Raw genomic sequence first — 22,518 nt, forward strand, 5'->3', positions numbered from 1 at the left:
TCATAGTCTGTCCAGATCCTTTTGGATCTGGAGTACCTGCTCCTCAGTTGTGGCCACTGCTCCAGTTTTAGTGTCGTCTGCGAATTTGATCAGGAGACTGTTCACCCCTTCTTCCATGTCGTTAATGAAAAGATTAAACAGGATCGGCCCCAGGACAGAGCCCTGGGGACCCCGCTTGTCACTGGCCACCATCCTGACGATTCCCCACTAATGGTTACCCTCTGCTTTCGGTCAGTCAACCATGCCCTAATCCACCGGACAGTGCTTTGCTGTATCCCAAAACTCCTCAGTTTCTCCACCAGGATATCATGGGGCACTTTGTCAAAGGCCTTGCTGAAATCCAGGTATACCACATCCACTGCATCCCCTCCATCCAGCCATCTCAAAACCTTGTCGTAGAATTCCACGAGGTTTGTCTGGCAGGACCTGTTTTTGCGGAAGCCATGTTGTGTGGCTGCCAGCCTCCCTTCCATATCTAGCACCACTAGATCTCTCTCTATTATGAGCCTTTCCACTGTTTTTCCTACAATGGACGTAAGGCTAACTGGTCTGTAATACCCCGTGTCCCTTCTACTGCCCTTTTTGAAAATTGGGACCACTGATGCCACCATGCGCTGTAACAGGGGAGAGAAGGTTGATTTCACACGCTGCTTCAATATTCTCTCTGAAATTTCTATTACAAACTGCTTTATGAGGGTGTGTGAGGTTTTTGGTTTTAAGCAGACAGGTGAGACAGAGCATTTGACAACAAAATCGCTGTGGAAGTTTTTTCCACCTGTTTCCCCCTGCCCCTCTAAGGGAACTGCTATAAAAATGCTTCCTTCTTGGGCTTCAAACAGAAAAACATGGCACTGACAACACAAACAGGTGTCAAATGATGCTCTTACATGTCTTCTCAGCTTCTCTCTTCTCTTCAATGCTTTGTGCAAGTTTTGTATGCCAAGCAGTTCTCTCAATATGATGCACCACAGGTGCACTGGCATCTCACCCAGGTTGCTAGGCACTGCTGGAACTTTTCCAAACTATCTGCTGTCTATTTAAACACAAAGCCTTTGCATACTATTCCAACTCCTCGATTCAAAGGCCAGTTCTTGTATTCTGACCGCTACATCAAAATCCAGACAATCCACAAGGGCAGGGCAGGGCAAGCTTTATCAGAACATTGGTGGGGGGGGGGGTTGAGGAGAGATCATGGATGAACATTACATGGAGATATTCAACTGGTTCAAATTCAGTATGCCAAACCTGCAGTGATATTTTAATATTTATTTATTTTATTTATTAAAAGCTTTTCCAACCTGTCCGATGCTAGCATCTTGGGATGGCTTACAAAATAATAAACTATCCCATCGATTAATGCATGGGTTGTCAGAACATGTGAACCCTGCACATGGTTGTTAATCAAGCACAACCTGGGAAGAGATGTCACAGAGAACTCACCGCTTGCTACTGGTTTGTAAATTCCAGGTTGTCTGTGGTTATTAATCCATAGTTAACCCATATTACAGCTTTGCATGCAACAACAGCTACGCCTGAACACCAATTCATGATTTAGACAACAAGCCATACTCCAGACTATCATTACATGCAAACCAGGACAAAGAGTTTGTTGGGTAAATGCTGGATTAACATCTGCTGATCAAAGTACTCCCTGGATCATATTCAGTGTACCCCCTTGGAGAGAGAAAGGATCCAGCCACAGAGACTTTGAATGGTTCCCAGTGTCACATACAGTATACATAAGTCAAACATCACCCATAAATAACACTGTCATAGATGAAGAACACATACATGAACATGCCATGTGATACACACCATGCATGCCATTTTTCTGGTGGGGCTACATCATGCAACATCTGAAATGAGCTGCTTTAGGCACTGACTCATACCATCAAAATGCTTACCTTTTGCCAGTCTTTCCAGACGCTTGCCATGTTCTGGAGGGATGGCATACCTGGCAAGGAAAACACAAGTTCTCATCAGTAGTGCCCACTCACTCAGGCAGATTCTATTTATAAGTCAATAAACACATGCCAGGATCTTTCCTGTGGAGCTACTGGAAGTATGCCATATATCCTCTCTGCTTGCCCACGCTTCCACTCCCCTGATCCAGGCAATCCTGCAGTTATCTGGATACAGGATGCTGGGATGACACACCACAGACCACCTGTATCTGGAGACCCATCCTTGAAACCCCATCTCAAAGAAGGTACTGCAGTACTTTGACACCACAACAAGGCTATCTCCCCCCACACAGTGCTGCCTCTTGTCCGCAGCCCTGTAACAACACTGCAGACAAGTTTGCATGCAGAGGGACAGTCCCATTCAGGGCGAAGAAGCAGGAATGTACACTTTCTCCGATCTGGGGCCACAAAAGCACAAATCTGGAAGCAAAGTGAAACTAATCTGGCCCTGGTCCCCAGGCCTCTACATGGTATCTTTGAGCATCCCCAACAGGCCCCCTGCCAAATGCTCTGTGAAAAGCTTCAAGGAAATGATTTCACAACATCTCTGAGCAGTTAGCTTTCATGAGCAGAACTGCTCTGAGGCTGTGTTCACACTGTCACACACACACAGTGCAGGTGTCTTGAAAGTGTGATTCATGAAGGCGCATCATGCTTGTGTACATACTTTGTACCCAAGACAGCACTGGCCAGTTGTTCTCCAGAAGGAGCACTTTGTCCCTCCACTGTTACTTTCTAGACACATCCTCTTCTTTCCTATGGCTGACAGGGGGAACCTCCCAAGACGCAGAGAGGGCTCTGCTTAGCTAATTTCCACATGATTTATTTTTTAAAGTAGCCTATGCTATAATCAAGGAAAAACGTTCCCTCCTAAACTCCCCCCACCCCATGAAAATACCACAAGAGTTAAAGCTAGTACATACTGTGGTTCCATAAGAAGCAAGAAAACTCCAGCTAAGTGTAGTGCTGGCTGCAGAATCCGGCTTCATGTAAATCTTACTCTTCCTTTCCAGTCCCATTTCCGTGTTTTGGGGTTATATAGACAGCTAGGTAAGGGCAGCATCTGGGGATAGCTCAGACGTCTATCTGAATGTAGCTGCAGAAGGTGGCTTCTGCAGGAACCTATGGGACACAAGGATTTGCCCTTCCACATCCCCTTGCCCGCATCTACCCACCACACCTGAGCCACAGAAGTGTGTTCTGCAGCAGACTTTAGCTCCCCAGAGATGCTGCCTCTGCTGCTGGAAGGGCCCTCGCCTGCTTCTAGAGAAACTGGGTGAGGAAAAAGGGACACTACTGGAAATTGGTTGCCACAGTCAGCCAACGGCAAAAGGCCTCAGGGTGGAAGGGCACAAAAAGGCACATGACAAGGCAGGGGCTTTCTGCCTAGCTTCTAGGGAACCTTTCTGGTTTTCACCTTGTGGAGTGCAGGTGCCTACAGGGCACCAACACCGCAAGAGCTGAAAGGTAGCTCTTTCTCATGTATGCTCATGCCTCTGTTCACAGTACCAAAAACCAGGTAATTCGGATCTTGCCCCCACCATGAAACCTCAGAAAACAGTTGTTTTAGAGTATCTTAGAAATTCTAATGAAAGGAAAGAAATCATTTGCCAAATTCTCTTTAGACCAAAGTGATTTCTTCCCTTGGAAAAGATCAAAGACTCACAATCTAATGTAAGAAGGTAGGCCAATAAAAAACCCTGTATAACAGGGAGCTTCAAAACTTCACATTTTAAGGTGATTTTAAACTGACTGCTTAGAACAGATTAAAAACACAAATTTTCCAAGAAAAGGGGAGAATTGTAAAAGTTAATCTTACACAACAAGAAGAATCTATTAATGTCAACCAGAGCCTTTTGAACAAAGCCGCAACAATAGCCCTTTAAATTGTGTAATTATCAAATAATTTAGTTCTGCTCATCTTGGATTTTTATTTTTTGAGCCATTCACCACTAACATGAAACAGAAAAGTACACATTAATCCAGACCCAAACACTGCTTTGTGGGATTAACCACCATCTGAAGGAAAGGAAGAAAGGAGGGGAGAAAGGAAGGAGTGACGGAAACCCAACTATTCCATTCCTTCTGGAAATGTACAAAAGGATTTGGAAAAGGACTAATACACGGCTATGAGGCAGCTAATGATTAATGCCACATTCTTTGGTCTACTATGTTATTTTCACTTAAGTACTGCCAGTTATTGGGAGTTGTAAAGATAAGATTAATTGAATCTTGAGGATGTTAAAAGTTTAATACGTTGGACCAAGGCTACTGTGTTATCAGAGTTTCCAGATGCAACAGCAATACGTAGAGATCTAGAAAGGTGTCACATGGAATTAAAAAACAGTTTGATTGGACAGGAACCCAGGAAATTACATTTGCACTCTTTAAAAGCAGGGGAGGAGGAAAAACTTTCAAGTCCTGACCCCATGAGCACCAGACAGAGAAGAAACAGAACACATTTTGCTGGCACTTGCAAGTGACCTCCCTCCTCCCTTTCAGAGACCACGGGGAGGTCCCCAGTTCATTGTCTGGCACCTCTAGGTAATGCTGGGAAGACTTGTGCCTGAAACCAGGCAGCAGCTGCCCGTTCATGTCGATACTGGTCTAGAAGGACCAAGGGTCTGGCTCAACAGAATGATGTCAAACATTTGACACTGGCTTCTCAACACTTGGTTCTAGCATCTCAGAAATACAAAATGCTTAGCCATCACAATACAATAACAGAAAGGGCACCTCTGCCCCTCCATGTAATTTGTATAGCCAAAGGTGACACAAGCATGTTTAGCAGGAAAGATGACACTTAGCATCTGCACTTTTCTGGAGCCCGTTGAAGAATTTTTGCTCCCCACCTCATATCTTTGGACACAGACACAACATCAGCAATCCAATTTGCAAGGATGCCACGTTTTATGCCAAGCACTGCCATTCCAGATAACACCCATTTGTGCTCTCAGAACTCTCTTCCTGAGGCTCCACCTCCAAGTGGGAACTTCTATGTGCTGGCATCCCACCCATTCTGCTGTAATGGGGTGACAGGTTTGCTTCCAAACCACCCACCAACATGACAACAAGAGTGTTTGTCCTATCTGCCTCCTGCCAAACAATCATTTAATGTTGCGTTTCAAGCTCTCTTGTTCCCATGCGCCAGGCAGAACAGTGATAACAGAGGAAAGAGGGGAGGAAGTCAAAATGTCAGGGAAGATCAAATGGCTCACTCATTAACCTCAAGGCGAGGGGTCAAAACAAAAGGGAGACACTCAAATACCCAGAAATATCATTTCTGCCAGTTGTGCTGAAACCCAGTCACTATGGTGGCAGCACAGCCAGGCACTCCCAGATCTCGTCTCATTAAATCATTGGCCCTAATGGGTCAGCTGCCTGCAGACTGCCCTTTCTCTGGGAAAAGCAGGCTGCAAGGGGAGAGGCAAGGGGGGGTCTACTGCTGTTTTTCACAGATATGTTCCAAATCCCCAAGTGCCGGTACTGTGCTTCTGGGCAAGCTTGCAATCACTGGATTTTGAGAGAGTACAGGCACTAAATCAAGCACTTGGACAAACTATCAAAAGCAAATGGCATGTTCTTTCCACAACTGCAGCACTTCAAAATGTATGAGTGCACGCCAGCACAAGAAGGAGAGAACCATATGCTGAATGCCCATGCTCCCCAGCACATGGCTCTGAGATATTTCCTTAGTAAACCTCTAGTTGTACGCACTGCCAAGTTTCTCATCCTCCCAATACTCTGAAGTATTCAGAGGGCTCTGGGGAAAAGCAGAAGCTTCTGCAAACATGAGAATGAGAGAAGTTAGGAACAATGTGAGAAGATGTCCACCACTTTCTTTTTAACAAGCCCTCTCCAAGCCACAGAAGAAGGGAGTGCTGGGAGGCAGTAATGGTGGCAACAGGCAGGTTGCCCTCCAGGGAGTCTACACTGTCAGGTTTCTTGCACCTGAAAAATTGAACTGATGCGGGGGCGGGGGAGGACAACTTCTTCCAAGACCCTGAGGAATCACTGCCAGTCTCAGCTCTGGTCAAGATGAGACACTGGTCAGACCATAAGGTAAGGTCCATGCCCAAGTCACTGCTGACATTTTTAAGTGCTGCTGCATTGGGAAGGTGATTTCAAATTATAAATACTTGAATCATGTGTGTGGCCCAGACTAAATTGAAGATCTGCCAGACATAACACTGTGGATTTTAGCAACTCCAGGTATTGGATGGGATATCGCAGATGACGGTGTTTTAAGCTGCTTTCATTCTTCAGCATTAAGATATTTACAAAAAAGGTGTATGGAAATTTTAGAGATTTACAACATATGTGCGGTATGAAAATGCGTGCCCCACTGAGCCCTGGATATACTGTGCTGCTTTGCGTGCCAGATTAGCTACATTTTCCTCCAGCATCAGCCTGGTAGCCTTCAAATCTACAAAATAAGACAGTATTGCAGAGGAGACTTGAACCTAAGTCTTGTAATGTGACAAGCTATAGTGAGCAATTGCAGTTCTTAAAATTTGGCTTTAAATCTGGATTTTAAATTTTGTGTTGTAATATTATGGTGCCTAAATTGTAATGGGTGCTTTCTATTCTATTTTTAGTGCTGCCGCAAATGGCCCAGAGAGCTTCATCTATTGCATGTAACAGAAATAACAGCCAAATGTGATTAAAAACAAAATATAAACAGTAATACATAGAATACAACCCGGAGACAATAAAATGAAGAGTTAAAACCACCACCACCACCACAGCACAACTTCATAGCAAAAGCAGCAGAGACAGAAGGGCAGTGATCTAAAGATATTAAAGTGCTTCAGAGAGTTAAAAAGTCTTCAGCTGATACCTAAATGACTGCAATGTGGGCACCCAGCAGGTTTCTCTGGAGAAGGCGTTCCACAACGAGGGTGCCACCACTGAAAAGGTCCTCTCCTCGGCAGCCACCCATCTTATCTCATTTGGTAGGGACAGGTGGAAGATGGCTTCAGAAAGTGCACTTACCAACCTGGTAGGTAAACATGGCGGGGGGGGGGGGGATATGCCTCGCAGGCAGAACTCAGTGGATCTTGCCTCAGTGAAACACACTTTTTTCTCTCCGGGACACTGAGAAACACTTCCCATCCAGATAAGTTTCTTATTTATTAAGACTTTTCCAGAGTAGGAGCACCCAGCAGAAGCGTATACAAACCCCCTCTCTCTTTACAAACTAAGCACACCTCTTTACATACAGTACCAAGGAAGCCAAATGTTTAGACATTCCTCTACGAACAGACTGCTCTGCAGCTAAAAAAGCCCCACACCCTTCTCTGATCACTCACCAGCAGAGCCTCCGGGGGAGCAGGCATGCTGCGAAACCCACCCCAGCTCCTACCATACCCTGCTTAACATAACACACTGGAGAGCCAGTGTGGTGTAGTGGTTAAGAGCATGGGACTGGGACTCAGAGGATCTGGGTTCTAGTCCCCGCTTACCCATGGAGCCAACTGGGTGACTTTGGGCCAGTCACAGACTCTCAGCCCAACCTACCTCACAGGGTTGTTGTTGTGGGGATAAGATGGAGGGGGAGAATGATGTAAGCTGCCTTGAGCCCTTTGTAGGAAAAAGGCAGGATATAAATCGCTATATATATATATATAAATATATATATATGAACGTGCAAAGGGCCACACTTCGATCGAACCTGTGCAGTCTACCATTCTGTTCACAGAGGGGCCAATCAGGCCTCTCCGCAGGATGAAAAGCAAGCCAAACCTCCCTCTTGGTTCCGTTTCCTCCCTCTTCCCACTGCACTTCTCTCCTGCAAACATTTTACTAGTCTGTGTTTTGTTCACTGGAAGGCTCTCATGTATGACCAAAAACCAGGCCACTCCATCACGCCTAGTAACTCTGGGGAACCTAGGAACCAAGCTGTATTAAGGCCTCTGCATAATCCTCCTCCCCCTGCAAGCTACTAGCTAGACCACAAAAAAAATTCTAAGTGAGAACCAAGAACACAGCCAAAGAATCTCACTCCTTGCAGAGCTATTTCAGATCCACCAGATGTTCCTTGCTTTCATCAATTTCATTGCCAGTCCCCATTTTATCCCTCAAATCTTATTGAAGCCAACCAGTTACCAACTCCCTAGGCTGCATGATTCGAAGTCAAGCTTGCTGGGTTACCCCTAGTAACCCAACAGGTTGAGAGCTACTGCTTTCCTCCCCACTCCTCGGTTTTCCTGTACACAGTCAAAGAAACTGCTCCCAAGACCCTTGTGCATCAGTAACAGCTCCTTGCTACAACACATATTTGTCAGGCAGGGTGTCCCCATTCCAGAAGTTGTACGTGCAGTTTTAGTAGAGAAGGTGGGGGCACTGCCTGCTCCCTGAAAGCCAGTTTGAATTTGTCTAAGAATTTTCTCTTTGCATCATGCCTGTCTTTGCTTCCCTGGTGTTTCGTGCACAGTGCAATGAATTTGTTTTCTTCAGACAAGTTCTAGCAAGGATGTGGGTTAAAGGCTTAATGTCCCTTTCTTCAGAGATGGATCTTGAGCATGAGTCCATCTCTAATTGGGCAACATACAGTTTATCATGATGTATATCGCATGCATGCCCCACCAAGGCACAGTAAAGGGGGGTGCACTTACATTTTAATCAATGCCATGGCTGAGAGAAAAACAGTGGACTAATAAACAGTCCTTCCTTGGGTTACTAGTGCCAAGGAAGAAGAATAACTGCCAGCCAATGAAAAGAGAGGAGCTGCTTTTGAATTTCAGTGAGCCTGAAGTAATTGACAGGGATAAATATGAGCAGGTGGACTGGTGGGGCTGCTGGATGAAAGCAAAGGAAACAGTTCAAACTCTTGTGCATCACTCCCAGGCAGCCAGTTTTTGTGTAACACTGTTAACTCTCAATCGCCATTCACTATAATGGGTTGAAGATACAGTTTCCCAAGAGTTAATTGTGGTGATTGTTATTAGCACTACTAAATGCATAGGCTGAAGACCTGCTCATTACTTGACAAAGGTGCGCCTGTAAATTCACACAGTAATTCTTCCTTGGTGGATCACATAAACCAAGGAGAACTCTGCAACTCAAACTCATGTGTTTTTGATGCCTCCTGCAGGGAAGAAATGGGGAGCAAAGCCTAGCAGACACATGTACCATGCAAAAATGAGGCGCATTTCCTAAGCAACGCAGACACCACTGCTTCCCAAGCTATGCATGAGCGCCATGTTCATGTGTGACCAGAGAGCAGAACACCCACTCACAGATCAGGCTTCCTGCCACATCCCTGTATGATCTGGTCTGGCCTCTCCTAATCACATGTGCTTCAGTCCTGGGCCAAAAGGTACGCAGCTGCAGGGAACCTGCCTTCACTCCTGTTCAGGTGGAACACCTTACTGCAAAACCATGGAGAACAACCACCAGGCCTTGCCAACACCAGACAGCTGTGCCAGCAAGAACACCAGCATGGCCCCAGGGAGATGTCAATGTCTGTTCAATCTTTATGCCAGCACTGTCAGTCTGCTCTCCATCCATCTCCTCCCAATTCATGGCATGTATTGGCCTCAGGGGGAAGTGTCCTGTCTTATTTCAATTAATGGAGAGCATCCCACTATCCATCCAGTGTACTGAACTTCAGTGCCTGCAAGCTACCTTACTTGAAAAATAACCTGTTCAATGAAAGGCACAATCAGACACTAGTAAAATCAGAGATTTGGAAAACAGCCTCCAAACCGGGGTAATTTGCTTGAGTGGGGCCTTCTCAAAAAATCTGGTTCTGAACTCCTGCCTTAGACGGATACTTATTTCTGTTTATTTGTTGGAAAGTAACTGAAGAGTTTTTCCATTTTCTGGTGTTCTCCATGCTTTGCCATTGTTCTAGATTTGCCTGCACTGCCACCATCTCCATAGAGTTTGATCTGAGAAATGCCATGGCACTGGAATCCTTTTTCTTTTTTCTACTGAGGTTTTACACTTGGTTCATGGGGGCCTCTTCACTGGACAGTCCCATGAGAAACACAGCCTTCATTCTTGCTGAAGAGAATGCTATTAATAGTGCAATTTCCTTGGTATGTTGTTTATTCTCCTGGAATGGCTTGATGGATGTGAATAATTATCAGACTATAAAAGCAAGCAAATGTGTTATTTTCTATCACTCCACATCATCAAACAAATAAAGTGTGAAACAGCATTTTTGAATACAATTTTCCCCTCTAACGGCTTAGAATTATTATCAAGAACAATGAAAATAAATAAGCAAATGCCCAGAGAGTTTAAAAATTAAATGAGTGTGTCAAGAAAAAGGAAGACAAACCAACCATCTCGAGGTACAACAACTGAATTGGAAAACCTATCAAAGATGACAAGGCAGAAAGATTCGTGGATATACAGTTATCACTGGGCACAACTGCTCTGTGGGGACTGTTCCAGCTAATTCTTGTTGTAGCCCCCACAGGTTTACATCTCTTGTAAGTAGGGAAAAGGTAATTTGACTGATTCCCAAGCACTGAATGCTATTAAAAGTTTGCTTTCATCAAGCCACAGGAGCCTCAAGCAAGCCCTTGCTCTCTCCACTGGTTCTCCTCTGTTACAAGCTTAATGGTTCTCACCTGAAACCATTTCTTCCACTGTCTTTCTTTAAGCAGTTGATATTTCTGAATTTTCCACAGCAGATCACAGAATTTCTTCTTTAACAGATCACAATGTTCTCTCACTTCCTTGGAGACATCTGTTCCAACCTCCACTCTATGGAAGAATATTTTGAACCCCACAAAGAACCTGATTGCATTGATGTCCAATCTTAGAAACCCCAAAGAAAGACTCTGCATTTTCCCTAGGCAGCACCTAACCTATTAACTAGGAAATAGTTACCCATGCCCTGGTTACATCAGCTCTAGAAAACTGTAATGTGATGTACATGGGGCCACCCCTGAAAAATGCCCAGAAACTGATTGCTACAAGATGCAGCAGCTGCACTAAGTTTGAGAACAATATCACACCTGTCTCAAAATGCCAGGACTAGTTGCCAGTTGCTCTGCAGACTCAATTCACAATGGCACAATCCCACATAAGTTTATACATTAAAAGGCCTTGAGTGTCCTAGAGTGTTCCACAGCCAGCTGTTGGGAACAGCATGATGGGAACTGTGGGCCTTTTTACTGTCCAAATTGCATGGGACAGTAAAATGAAACCCAAACCCTTAAATGGCTTAGGACCTATCTATCTGAAGGCCTACCAGACTCATTATGAACTTGCTTGGTTCTGCAGGAAAATTCCTTTTGAGAGATCCTTCTGGCATTTTAAAAGGTTTATTTTCCTGTGTCAAACTACAATTGGCTTCTGCTATCTTGGCTTTTAAAAATGAGTCAACAAGAAATGAGGTGCCCTATATTTGCAATGCAGGTGCCCATTCTGTGCTTTTTCAAATACAGAGAAATGAAACAGCACACAACTAAATGAGGAAGCAATTGTTCATTGTGAAGCATGATCACTCTTTGAACCTTTGGAAAAGAATGCGGCAAGCCCCTTCCATGATACAGCTTGCTTTCCATCATCGTTCTGGGATCTCCTTCAAGTCGTTCCAGTTTTTTTTTTCCCCCAACAAAAATTTCAATGAGATGCAATTTTTTTTTAGAAAGCCGTTACACATCCCCACCAACAACCCCAGCTTCTACACCACTGCAATTAAGCCATGATTAGATTACTCGACCTCCTTGCAGCTTTCCTTCTACCAAAGAGCAAACGCCAGGAGCAAAGGGTTCAACTGGCAAGCTTTTTGAAAATGTCAGTTCCATCCAAACTCAAGTTGGAAGGTACGAAAAGTTAATTTCACAGTGTCTGCACAAGGTCTGGATAAAAGAGGCCCCACATCATTTTTAACACGCTATAATTACTGAAATCAGCAAGAGTAACCAGAAGAGAGTGAGCAATCGCGCATTTTAAATGAGGGCTAGCTATCTGTCTTCAAGAAGATTGACCCTTCCCAGAAACAAAATACCAACAAGGCCCCTTCCCAGTGAAGAAGAGGAGAACAGAAAAGCCATTATTCAAATCTCTGCAAGATGCAAATGTGCCCAGGGACAAATAATATGAACACAGGCATTTCTGTTCACAACCTGGGGACCAGGAAACCATTATCCTAAACAACTCTGCATGCCAAAAGAACAGATGCATACATCCACCACCACAAGCAGGATCTGCCACCCATTTAATAAAACAAGTCCAGGCCTGCCTCTTCAAGTTTCCAACACAGCATTCCTCCTTCTCTGAGAAAAGATGAGCACAGGAGGGGGGCAAGCAACTTTTGCAGGCACAGCATAGCTCCAGCTTCTACTTTCTTGCCCGATACACTGGGTGAGGGACAGCAGAAACAAAACAACACACAACTGCACCACAAGCTAGAATGAGCCAGGACTATCTGATCCCCTTGCAGAGCATTTAATGTAATGGATCACTTAAGTTCAGCTGCTACCTCTTGTATCACATTTTTCCCCAGTCACACCCCAATATCTTCACCTAGCCAATCCTACACAGTCCTTCCCCACAAAGTTCTTCAAGAGTTCTGAGAATAACTAACCCAAGAGCACACATTCTTCCTTTAATACTTCTTATGGCAGCTGGGACTTTTGTAAATCATGCCTCTAGGAAAGAAACCTTTCTCTCCCAGCACCTGTTGTCAACCCTTGGGATCACACAATGCTAAAGTGACTGATCTGCCTAAGCAGCCCCTTCCACTTCAAAAGACTGACAACGGGGGGGGGGGGGGACCTTCCAGCCCCAAACCCACAACACCCGAAAACACCAACACCCTTCCCCTCAGAAGCCTTTTCCTCGCATTATGAACACTGCACTTGAGTTTCCTTATGCTTCTGGGGAAGTGCTGCCATTCCAGCTTCAATGGGCAATTCTACAGCAAAGGACAGAATCTGGTTTCTTTAATCAGCACCTATCAGTGATTTCAAGCAATGGCCATCTGTAGAAACAAAAGCCCTGGAATTCTAACAGATAAACAGGTAGATCTGAGTGAAACTGCTTCGGGGTTAACAGAAGGGAAGCAGAAAAACTGGGACCCTTTCTTGTTCACAGGGCTCTCTCACATCAAAGGTAAATTCTGCATGGCAGGAAAGCCCAAGCCTTTATAATAATGTACCTAGCTTTTCTTCCTTGTTCATCTTTGTTTTTTAAGGATTCACCATCCCCTGATCCCACCTTGACCCAAAACTGAGCCCTTCAGCCTAACTTGCCCTCATAAGGTAAAAACAAGGGGTTTAGGAAAGGAAGGGGCTCCCAGGTGTGTTTTGTACCATACGGTGATGGTGGAGTGGGAAGGGAATGAACAGCAAGCCTGAGAGGGCCTAATCAAAAGGCACTATCCATTTCAATGTCCTACTTCCTTTCCAGAGGAAGGAATATGTACTTGCTCACCCACAGAAGAACACCCTGCAAGCATGAAACAGAGGAAATTATAGATGGGGAGCGGGGCAGGATAATCACCTAAGGTCCAACAGTGAGAACTCAAGCCCGCAGCTTCCAAAAGATGCAGCCAAGAGCTCTGCACAGAAATTTCAGGAGCACCCATCAAATTCAGAAAAGGAAGAGACACACAGATGCATATACCCTTCAGTGTCAGCTTTGCCATCTCCCACCCCCTACAGTGTCTCCAGGAATGATTTTGGTCAAGGAGTGTGACATGAGGCTGCAGAATTCTGGATATGCCAGCCGTTTGCACTGCCAAAATCAGCATTAATCCACTTATCTGAGCAAAGTGGTTTCGAACACAGAATCCTGCAGCCTTTTGTCACAGAAGAGGAAATTTATTAAATTCTTAGTGGGGAAAAATGAAAAATGTCAACCTCTGTTATCAGCTGCTGAATGCCTGCTAGATAAAACCATACAATCACAAGCCAAGTGTTTCCAGCACTCTCTTCTCCTGGACAAGGTCCCAGTTATAGGACATTAGAGGTCAGAAATACCCTCTTCCTCACTTAAGCTCCCTCCTTTTTGGTTACGATGCCTTTAAAATGGCTCTGAAACCACAGCCCTCTAGAGGTCTGCCTTTCCCTAAATGGCTTAAACAGGGGAGCAGACTTGGAGCAGAGAAAGCACTGAGCGAGAAAAGGTTTAGGAAAACACGCTCCACCTTGAGCAAGCTCATGTGGTGCCCCTCCCCTCGGAACATTTGGGGAATGTAGGTATATGGTAACATGGGGATGGAGTGGAAAGGAAACTGCTACAGGTGCAGCAGTATGTGACAGATGTTCCTACCTCGCAGCAGCTGGTACATGCCAACTGCCCCTTTCCATGGGCACAAGCTTGCATCAAGCCCAGGCTGCTCTTGGAACACCCATGCACAACATAGAGCCAATCCATGCAAGGCATTGCAGTGGAAATGGCTTGCTACGAGTCCATCCCTAGGGTCTGTGGACACCTCAGTGGGACAATGCTCATCAATGGGGAGAAAAGGAGCACTTCAAGAGGCATGGCCTCTGCACCAAAGAACAGGGCCCAAAACATCACTGTTTAATCAGAACTGGGAGAGTGGAGGAGAGACAGAAATTGATATTTATGTCCAGCGGGCAGCATCTCAGAATTACTTCTGGGATCCTAAAAGCTAGAAGGGAGTGTCTTCCAAAAAACTAAAATATAAAGCAAAGACCTCTTCTGAAGGATTTTAGCAGGATGCTTGAACTGGTTCAGACTGGCTGTCCATTCCCCACTGCAGGCCACTGGAGGGGTATAATGCAAGGCAGGGCTGAGTGGGATGGCTCTCAAGCCTTCCCCTGGGCAGCCCATTCCTCTGCCTCCTCTGAGGGGTCAAGCATCAGCTAGTCAACACATGACACTTCCAAGGGTTCAAGCACCACCTGGGCTCTGAGCAGTTCAGCGGCTTCACAGGGTAGCCTCACCATTACACTTGCATGGACCCAAGAGACATTTTCCTCTGCTGAGCCTGGAAAAATCCTGCCTGCTTTAGAAGTGCATCCATGCAGGTGGCAATCCCTGAGCACACACACCATCAGGCCTTGAGATGCCCATGATGCCCGTGCACATCTCCTTCATCTAACAATACATAGCTCCTGCTAGCATGAAACAGTAGAGTGGCAGAGGTAAGCAGTGAGATTTCCAATGCCAAGGTATCCCATCCTCCACCAAGGAACTAAAGAGCTGCAGTTCAACCTGACCCAACCCTACAAGATATGTCAAACTATGGAGAAGCTATAGAGAACTCCCTCACACTAATGCCAGATAAGTTAGGCTTTTACATGATCCACAAGCAGCTGGACCTACCCAAACAACCTGCTTCATGGTTCCAGAGTCCTTTAAAACATGTGGGAGCATCAATCACAATGGTTAATCTCCTCCCCACTTGGCAATATAAGACAACCACCATGGACCTCAGCAGCAGCAGACAAAGTGCAGGGAGTCTGCTAAGCAACAGTTGGTGGCATTCTCTAGACCTCATTGAGACTGGAAGTCACTCTGGCAGCTAAACATTTGCTGTTAGCCTCACAAAATCTGAAAATATTTGTTTTATGCCGAGCCAGAGGTGCAACAGGACATGCTGGCTCCGAAAAACCTGGTGTGCTCTCAGGACAGAAATTTTGCTACTTGAGTGCAATGGCCAGTCCTCATGATGGGAAATGCAGAAATATGGCCATCTCTATTATATGAAGTACATGAAGTGTCCCTTGCTCCTGTTCCTTAAGAGAAGAAAAGAATAATGCAAAGTACAAAGCACAGAGTAAAAGCACATCCCTTGTTGCTAATGTGTACATTCAGGTGTGGACAGTGCCTGGACCTCTCTGGATGTCACCAGATAGAAGGCAGGTTGCTCAAAGTTGCTGGAGGCATCTTCCAGCATAAGCAAGCCCCAAACATATGTCCAGCTATAGCAGGAGAGCCCTCACAAAAACTAGCTGGGTGCAGCTGCTTTGAACACAACATTAGCAGAAGAGAATGGTTCCTTGAGTCAAGGGAGGCGCATCCCTTAAGACTGACCAGTAACAAATAATTGACAGAGGAGGACTCCTTTCTGCCCTTTGTTCTCCTGCTTGCCTGTACCAGCCACTTTGCTTCCATGGGAGAAGCCCCTGGGGGGAAACTGCACAGCATAGGGAAAAGACTAAGTGTGCACACTGTTATTAAACCCAATCTGTGATGCTGTCAAATTTCCAGAGATCTTCATTTCAAACTAGGGCCAAGCTTTGAGCAGATGCTTTCCTTCACTTTACTTTTTAAGGGAGAGCATGTTTTTGCTGGAGCCTTCTCCCTCCGCGTCCCCGCCCCCCATTATGCTGACAGACTACAGAGCTGTGATGAATTATTTGGACTGGAGGAGGGGTGGAGAAAGAGGCAGCCCATTCATTTACACAGCCTGTTTCACAGACAAGGCAGATTCTGATGGTCAGCCTCTATGCCAGAGTAAGAAAGCAATTTAAAAGACGCCAAAAGGGCACCCTTCTCCCACTGACTCAGCCCAGTGGTGTTTGGGTGGGAGACCCGAACACTCCAGTTCAGACCCATTCCGGGGCCCAGCTGAGGCTACATCAATGGCCTCATAATGCAGCACTTCTCACCTTTTCCTCACCTGCAGAACGGGATCTGCCTTTTCGGCAAAGTGAAGCATCCACTGTGACAGTTCTTCCTGCAGGACGAGAGGGGAGCCCACTGGCTGCAGGAGGGTCTGCCGGACTGTGAGCAGGTGGGCTGGCTGGTTCACAATGATTAACTAATGACTGCGGTGCATGAAGCCTGAAAGCTTGTATTAATAACTCCATGCTGCACTCCTCCCATCTATCACCGAATTACTGGTGGACGTAAACCCTGCATCTCAATGTATGCACCATTTTTCCTTCACGAGTCCCCAGAGCAGCACACATCCCACACACATGGAGAGACTTCTAATGAAGAGCCCTTTTCACCAGTAGTTTGGGCCACTACGGAGGGAGGGAGCAGCCCTCCCTGCCACCCACTAAAAGAAGCAGGCAGGTGCCAGGGCCATCCAGGCCCTTGACCAGCTCACCAACCAACAAGAGCTTTTGCTCTGCCAAACGGTGGTACAGCTGAGCCATAAATCAAGCACTGCCATATATCTTGTTCCTTTTCCATTCAGGATTGCAGAGCAATTTTTTTCAGTGGGGACAGAGGGAAGAGATTTGACATACAAGACTAGAGGGTGTTCAGCAGAAGGGTGGAGCAGTACAGGTTTCTTTGAGGCATAGCACTTTTTCTGTGTCTTCCCTCAGCCCCAAGGGGAGGTTCCCTCAATGCGGCTCCAAAGCACTGAGGACAAAGTTCTTCCACATGCCACCCATGCATGAAGACGAATGCGGAGGCCAAAGGCCCCTTTTTTCAACTACTGAAAATGGAGGGCATGCAATTTGAGAGATAGCAGAATTATAGCCCCAGAGTTCAGCGAATGGCTGATGCGAATGGCTGATGCAGCCCAAGTCCACTCCACCCCAAAGCAAGAGGTTAGCCAGCCTCCCCGAGGACCTGGGGTGCAGAAGGCCGCTCTGAGGCACTACCACTGGGGGCGCTGTTCCATAGGCTGTCAGCACTGCAGCATGAGGAAGATACTTCCCTCCTGCCCCTTTGCTGCAGTAGCAGGGAGGCAGCCAGGACTGCACCTCCAGCTTACCTAAGGCCCACCAAGGCCTGTTCTTGCCTCCCCCTTCTAGCCATGTTTTCCTTGCCTCCCCCTGCTCTGTCCCACTGGCAGAATCCCCTCCTTTTCAGCCCTACCTGCCCCCTGCCACAGCTTGGCTACTACAGGTTGTGAAGACCCCAAGTGAGGACCACACTGAAAAGCCAAGGCCACCTCTGGTTGCAGGGAGACACTGTGCAACAGGGAGGGTCCGAAGGCTCAGTTTTACTTCACCAGCCCAGCAGTTTGCCATCAAGTCAAAGAGCAGACCAATTAATCAAGGCTTGGCATCCCTGCTGCTCGACCAATTTCCCTGAGGATGCAGTCTCCTCTGTGGGGTGGGGGGAATTCAGTTTGGAATCAGCTCTGGTATGGGCAAGAAATTACCCCACAATCAAAGGGTTTTAACTCAATAGATGAATACCGCTTGCTAATGACCGTCATGTTACTCCCTTCTGTATGACAAAGCCAGGGCTGGCTGGCCAGCTTTAACTTAATTAAGATTGTCAGGAAAAGCCCCAGAGAAAAACCAGCCCTTGAGAAACCCCATATCCTGCTTCTTTTTTCGTAAGAGTTCAAATGCTCTCTCATTTAGTGTCCCGACCACACCTGTCAAGTAGATTAAGTTGAGAGCCAGTGACCTGTGCAAGGTCAACCCATGAACCTCACAAGTACAAGAAGGTTTGAACCACACATTTTACACAATCTTTCCAAGGCAGTTCACAGCTACCTAAAGCAGGGTTAGGAAGCTGCACTCAAATAAGATCCTCAAGTGAGACCTAGCTAAGTATTCTGTTAAGTTATTCACATTAGTAACGGCCACCAACTTGAATGGCTTTGAAAGGGGGTTAGACAAATTCATGGGGTTAGGAGACTATTTAATCCTGGCGGGGGATCAAAGACAGTATGCCTATGTGCCCCAATTGCTAAGGAACATGGGTAGGAGGGGGCTGTTGCACTCCTATTCCACTTTTGGGTCTCCTGTGGACAACTGGTTGGCTACAATGCAAACAGAAAGCTGGACTGAATGGGCTTTACGTCGGAGTCAACAGGGTTCTTCATGATTGTCATTTGTTAAAGCTAATTCCCCGTAACACACAGCAGCTGAATTAATATGAAATTGTGGGGTAGATATGCCATGGCAGAGGTATCACTGAATACGGGTGGAGGGGTCTGGGCCATGTGGTCCCTTCCTAAACTTGCCACAGGCCTCTTGCTTTGAGGGGAACACTATCCATGGCTTCTCACCCCAATGCAGATATGCCACCTCTAGGACTGGAGGCAGGATGTCTGCACATGCTCTCGCTAGGGAACACAGGTGGAAGGGTGTGTTTCAACTCGCATCTTCTTTGTGGTCTTTCCACTGGGGCATCAGGCTGGCCACTGTGAGAACAGGCAGCTGGGGGGGGGGGGGGTTAACTCCTTGTCTCTGCATTTCCACCCTTCCTTTATCACCTCCAACACAGTTTAAAGGTTTACTGTGGAGAGAGACTTTTCTCTCTGAGCATGCTACTCTATACAGTACCACTCGTCTTTGCAGAAGTCACTTGGGGACATGAGCCTCTCCATCTATGGCAGACGTCACTGCAAGGAGCCCCACTAGTCAGCCGGAGGACTGCGAAGCACAGACATGCTCCCTGCCACTTCCCCGCAGCCACCCAACTGCTTATTGAAAACTTTTAACACTCTGCCATCCAAAATATATAATTAGACAGGGCACACTGCACAGCCATGTTCTACCAGTGGTTTGTGTATTTAATATTGTTTTTCGGATTTCATTATTTGGCATTTGATTTATATGATTTACCTAGACAAGCAGGCTATAAATCTATTAAATAATAAATGCGTACTTGGAAGGCAAAGGACCTTGTCTCTAGGAAAGATCACATTGAGGGATGAGTGCAAAGGGTACAAAGTTCACACAAATGTGGGCTGATATAATTGACACTAAAAGGCCAACCTTCCGTGTAAAAAGATGAACTTCACATGCAGCCAATGGCTGGAAAACATTAGCTGGTAAGCAGATCAACTTCACCGTAAAACTGGAACTGTGAGCAGCAAAGACATATTTTTAACCATATTAATGGACTGGCAAAGGAGAGGATGAGTAAAAATTGGAGAGCCATCAACTGGCTAGTGGAAGGTGGAAAGCACTGCCCAAGAGACATGAGGTGATGGCCTGAATCCATTCTGAAACAGAAAAAAGGATAGAAGCAAGCAAATCAGGAAACTGATGCCCTCAGCACCAAAAAGTGCTGTAAAGGCCATCCATATAGCATGGCATCATTTTCTCACTGCCAGTTTTCTAGCAGCATCAAGAGGCGTCACAATTGCTAAAGGCAAAGCCAGAGAGGGAACCATGGGAAGACTGGCCATGCTGTTAGTTTGACAGTCATTATATGTGGGTGGTGGATTCAACCTTGACTTTGAGAAAGAAGATCTGGTCGGGAGACAGATGTAAATTCTGCATGCAAAGCTATGTAGCAAAACTAGCCACAATGCACTTGGCCACTAAAGAGCTATTAGTATCACACTAGTTCCATCACTTTGCTATTGCCTCCAATGATGCTACAAACATCCAAAACTTTTGCTAATTAAATCTATGAGGAACCAAAGGAAAAATTTAGACATGTTATCACTGGGGCCTGACCAAAATTCTCCAAAGTAACAGATCTGCAGCATGAGAATGAAAGCCCCAAGCACAAAAGTCTCAGTCCAGGCCAGTAAGCAATGCCATCCAAAGGGTCCAGAGCAGGACAGGTTTAGCCAATGCATCTCCAGCTTCCCTAAACTGATTTGATTTTTCTCACTGGTTTTCTATCTTGCAAGACCCTGAAGAGGCCTCCGTCTTACGAGAGAGAGAAATGATTGGCTGTTTCATGTCTTCTTGCAGAGAGTGTTTTTTAAAATGATTTGTCAAAGGATTAGTATAACCCAAGTGCCCCAGTGAAGACAGACATTTCATCATATGATTAATAAAAGCTGTAACTCTTCAGTTTCTAAAAAGGCAAACACACTCAGCTTTGGTTACCTAAGTTGCAAGGGACAAGCTGGCCACCATTCTAGCCCACAGTAGGCAAATGACCATGACTGGGTCTCCAGTAAGGTACCTGTGAGCACCACTGTTTCCAAACACCTCCCTTGATGCTCCCAAGCCTCCTGGTTCTTCTTGAGTATTTAGGTAAACAAACCAAACCTTTGGGGCCTGTGGGCACATCTGGAAACTGGAGAAACTATCCTGACTGTGACAGTAAAAGCACTGCCATGGGTGGGGCATGGCAGGTCACAAACAATGGCCTGCACAGAGGCACCTAACTCCTCTGCTCTGAAGGAGTCACAGGTGCCAACAGATACATCCAAGGGGGTGGGGGTGGACCAGCCAAGCCGTCTGGGTTGCACAGTGTGCTCAGGCTCCATGTTATGTGCCCCTACTGTGAAAGGTTCAAAGGTTGGCACCTCAATGTTCCCATGTGTGGAATGGGATGGACAGAAAAGTGTTCAACTGGCTAAGCTTCTTTCCCTCTTCAACAGAAAGCATGCAGTCTGCAGTAGTGTAACTTGGCCATGTATTGCATTTTCATCTTTGCATATAAGTGCATAAGGCAATTATATATAATATGTTTAACTGATACCATGCACACCTCCGACCACCAGAAGAGGTTTAGTATGGAATGCAGAATGTGACTGAATGTGAAGATGTGGGGGGCAGGTTGGGAAAAGGTGGTAATTACAGCAAGGCATTAAAGAGCCATATATTATAATTAGAGGAAGAGAAGTACACACAGCCCCCCAGTGAGGTTTAAGGTTTAACACAAAATTAAGTGGCAGCACCAAAGAGGTTTTGAAGCCCCTCATCCTCCTCCCCACTGCTGCCCCACAGATTTGACCCCAGTGCCAAGGCAGACATGCCAAGGGATGGTGATTTCAAACTTGTGGTATGACAGCGGTGCATCAGGGAGACTCTTGGCCTTGAATCAGAAAATGCAGAGCCAAGTGCCCTGGGCAGACAACCAGCATCCACTTCCCAGACCCTCTTCATGTTCAGAAGGCAACAGACTGACAACCCTCCTTCCTTTACCTGGTGGGTTCTTGTTGCACTCAGGCTTCAGTTATGTACACTAGACAGGAGTCAGGCATAGTTTGGCCCGACATAATGCCTGCAGTTCTCTGAAATACAGGACCAGCTTCCCAATTCCTTACCATTCCAGCCAAAAACACGCCAGCATTCTCTGAGGCAGGCCCTGACAGTAGGCAACTACTTTTGGTAACCAAGCGGCATATAAATTATGTGCCTCTTTTGCTACAGACAATGTTTCTCTGATGAACTCAGGCTCTATTTCATAAACTGAGCACAAGGTTTTAAAACACCTCTGCCCCAAATGCTGCTGCAGAAGATGGCACACAGAACAGAACTAAAGAAGCACAGACTTTTTAAAAAGTCAACCATCTGTTTGAACTTGTTTACTGACTGAATTTCAGTGAATCTGCCTATTACCACCACTTCAATATCAGCACCTTTTAAGACACTAAGGAGTGAGATTTACAGTCCAACAAAAACTAATGTGAAAGGTCAACTTCTTTTTCATTTTCTATTACAGTAACACATGAGAATGACTAACCCCTTTTAATAAATGCGGCCTTAGCCCCACTAATTAAATTGGCTCCCACTGATTAATCAATTAAAGCTTAGGTTGATTAAGCTACAAATTAAATCACTGTGCTCCTATATAAATCTGATTACGGGGATTCACACAAGTAAGGCTTCTATTGTGATGGGACTCTTTAAAGACGTGGAAGAGGGCTTGGGTAAAAGTGCAAGGCACTGATGCATAAATATAATGAATAAATATCCTGCTCACTGGTGTAACATCACCTCTGCCTCTGCTATTGCACAGCCTGGCTAACAAACTGGTGGTGGAGTTTGTAACTCTC

The 22,518-nt window shown here is 45.9% G+C and overlaps 1 protein-coding gene across 8 annotated transcripts in view; it reads right to left on the reverse strand.

Moving 5' to 3' along the window:
• The window catches only part of KDM4B (lysine demethylase 4B), a 163,758-nt gene that overhangs the window by 98,616 nt on the left and 42,624 nt on the right, over positions 1 to 22,518 (reverse strand). For all 8 annotated transcript variants that reach the window (XM_044417508.1, XM_044417509.1, XM_044417510.1 and 5 more), the window contains exon 6: positions 1,905 to 1,954. In XM_044417508.1, coding sequence (XP_044273443.1) covers positions 1,905 to 1,954 — 50 coding nt within the window. The remainder of the gene's footprint in view (positions 1 to 1,904; positions 1,955 to 22,518) is intronic.

Source organism: Varanus komodoensis, unplaced genomic scaffold (genome assembly GCF_004798865.1).
Source record: "Varanus komodoensis strain SLA01 unplaced genomic scaffold, ASM479886v1 scaffold89, whole genome shotgun sequence".
Lineage (NCBI taxonomy): Eukaryota > Metazoa > Chordata > Lepidosauria > Squamata > Varanidae > Varanus > Varanus komodoensis.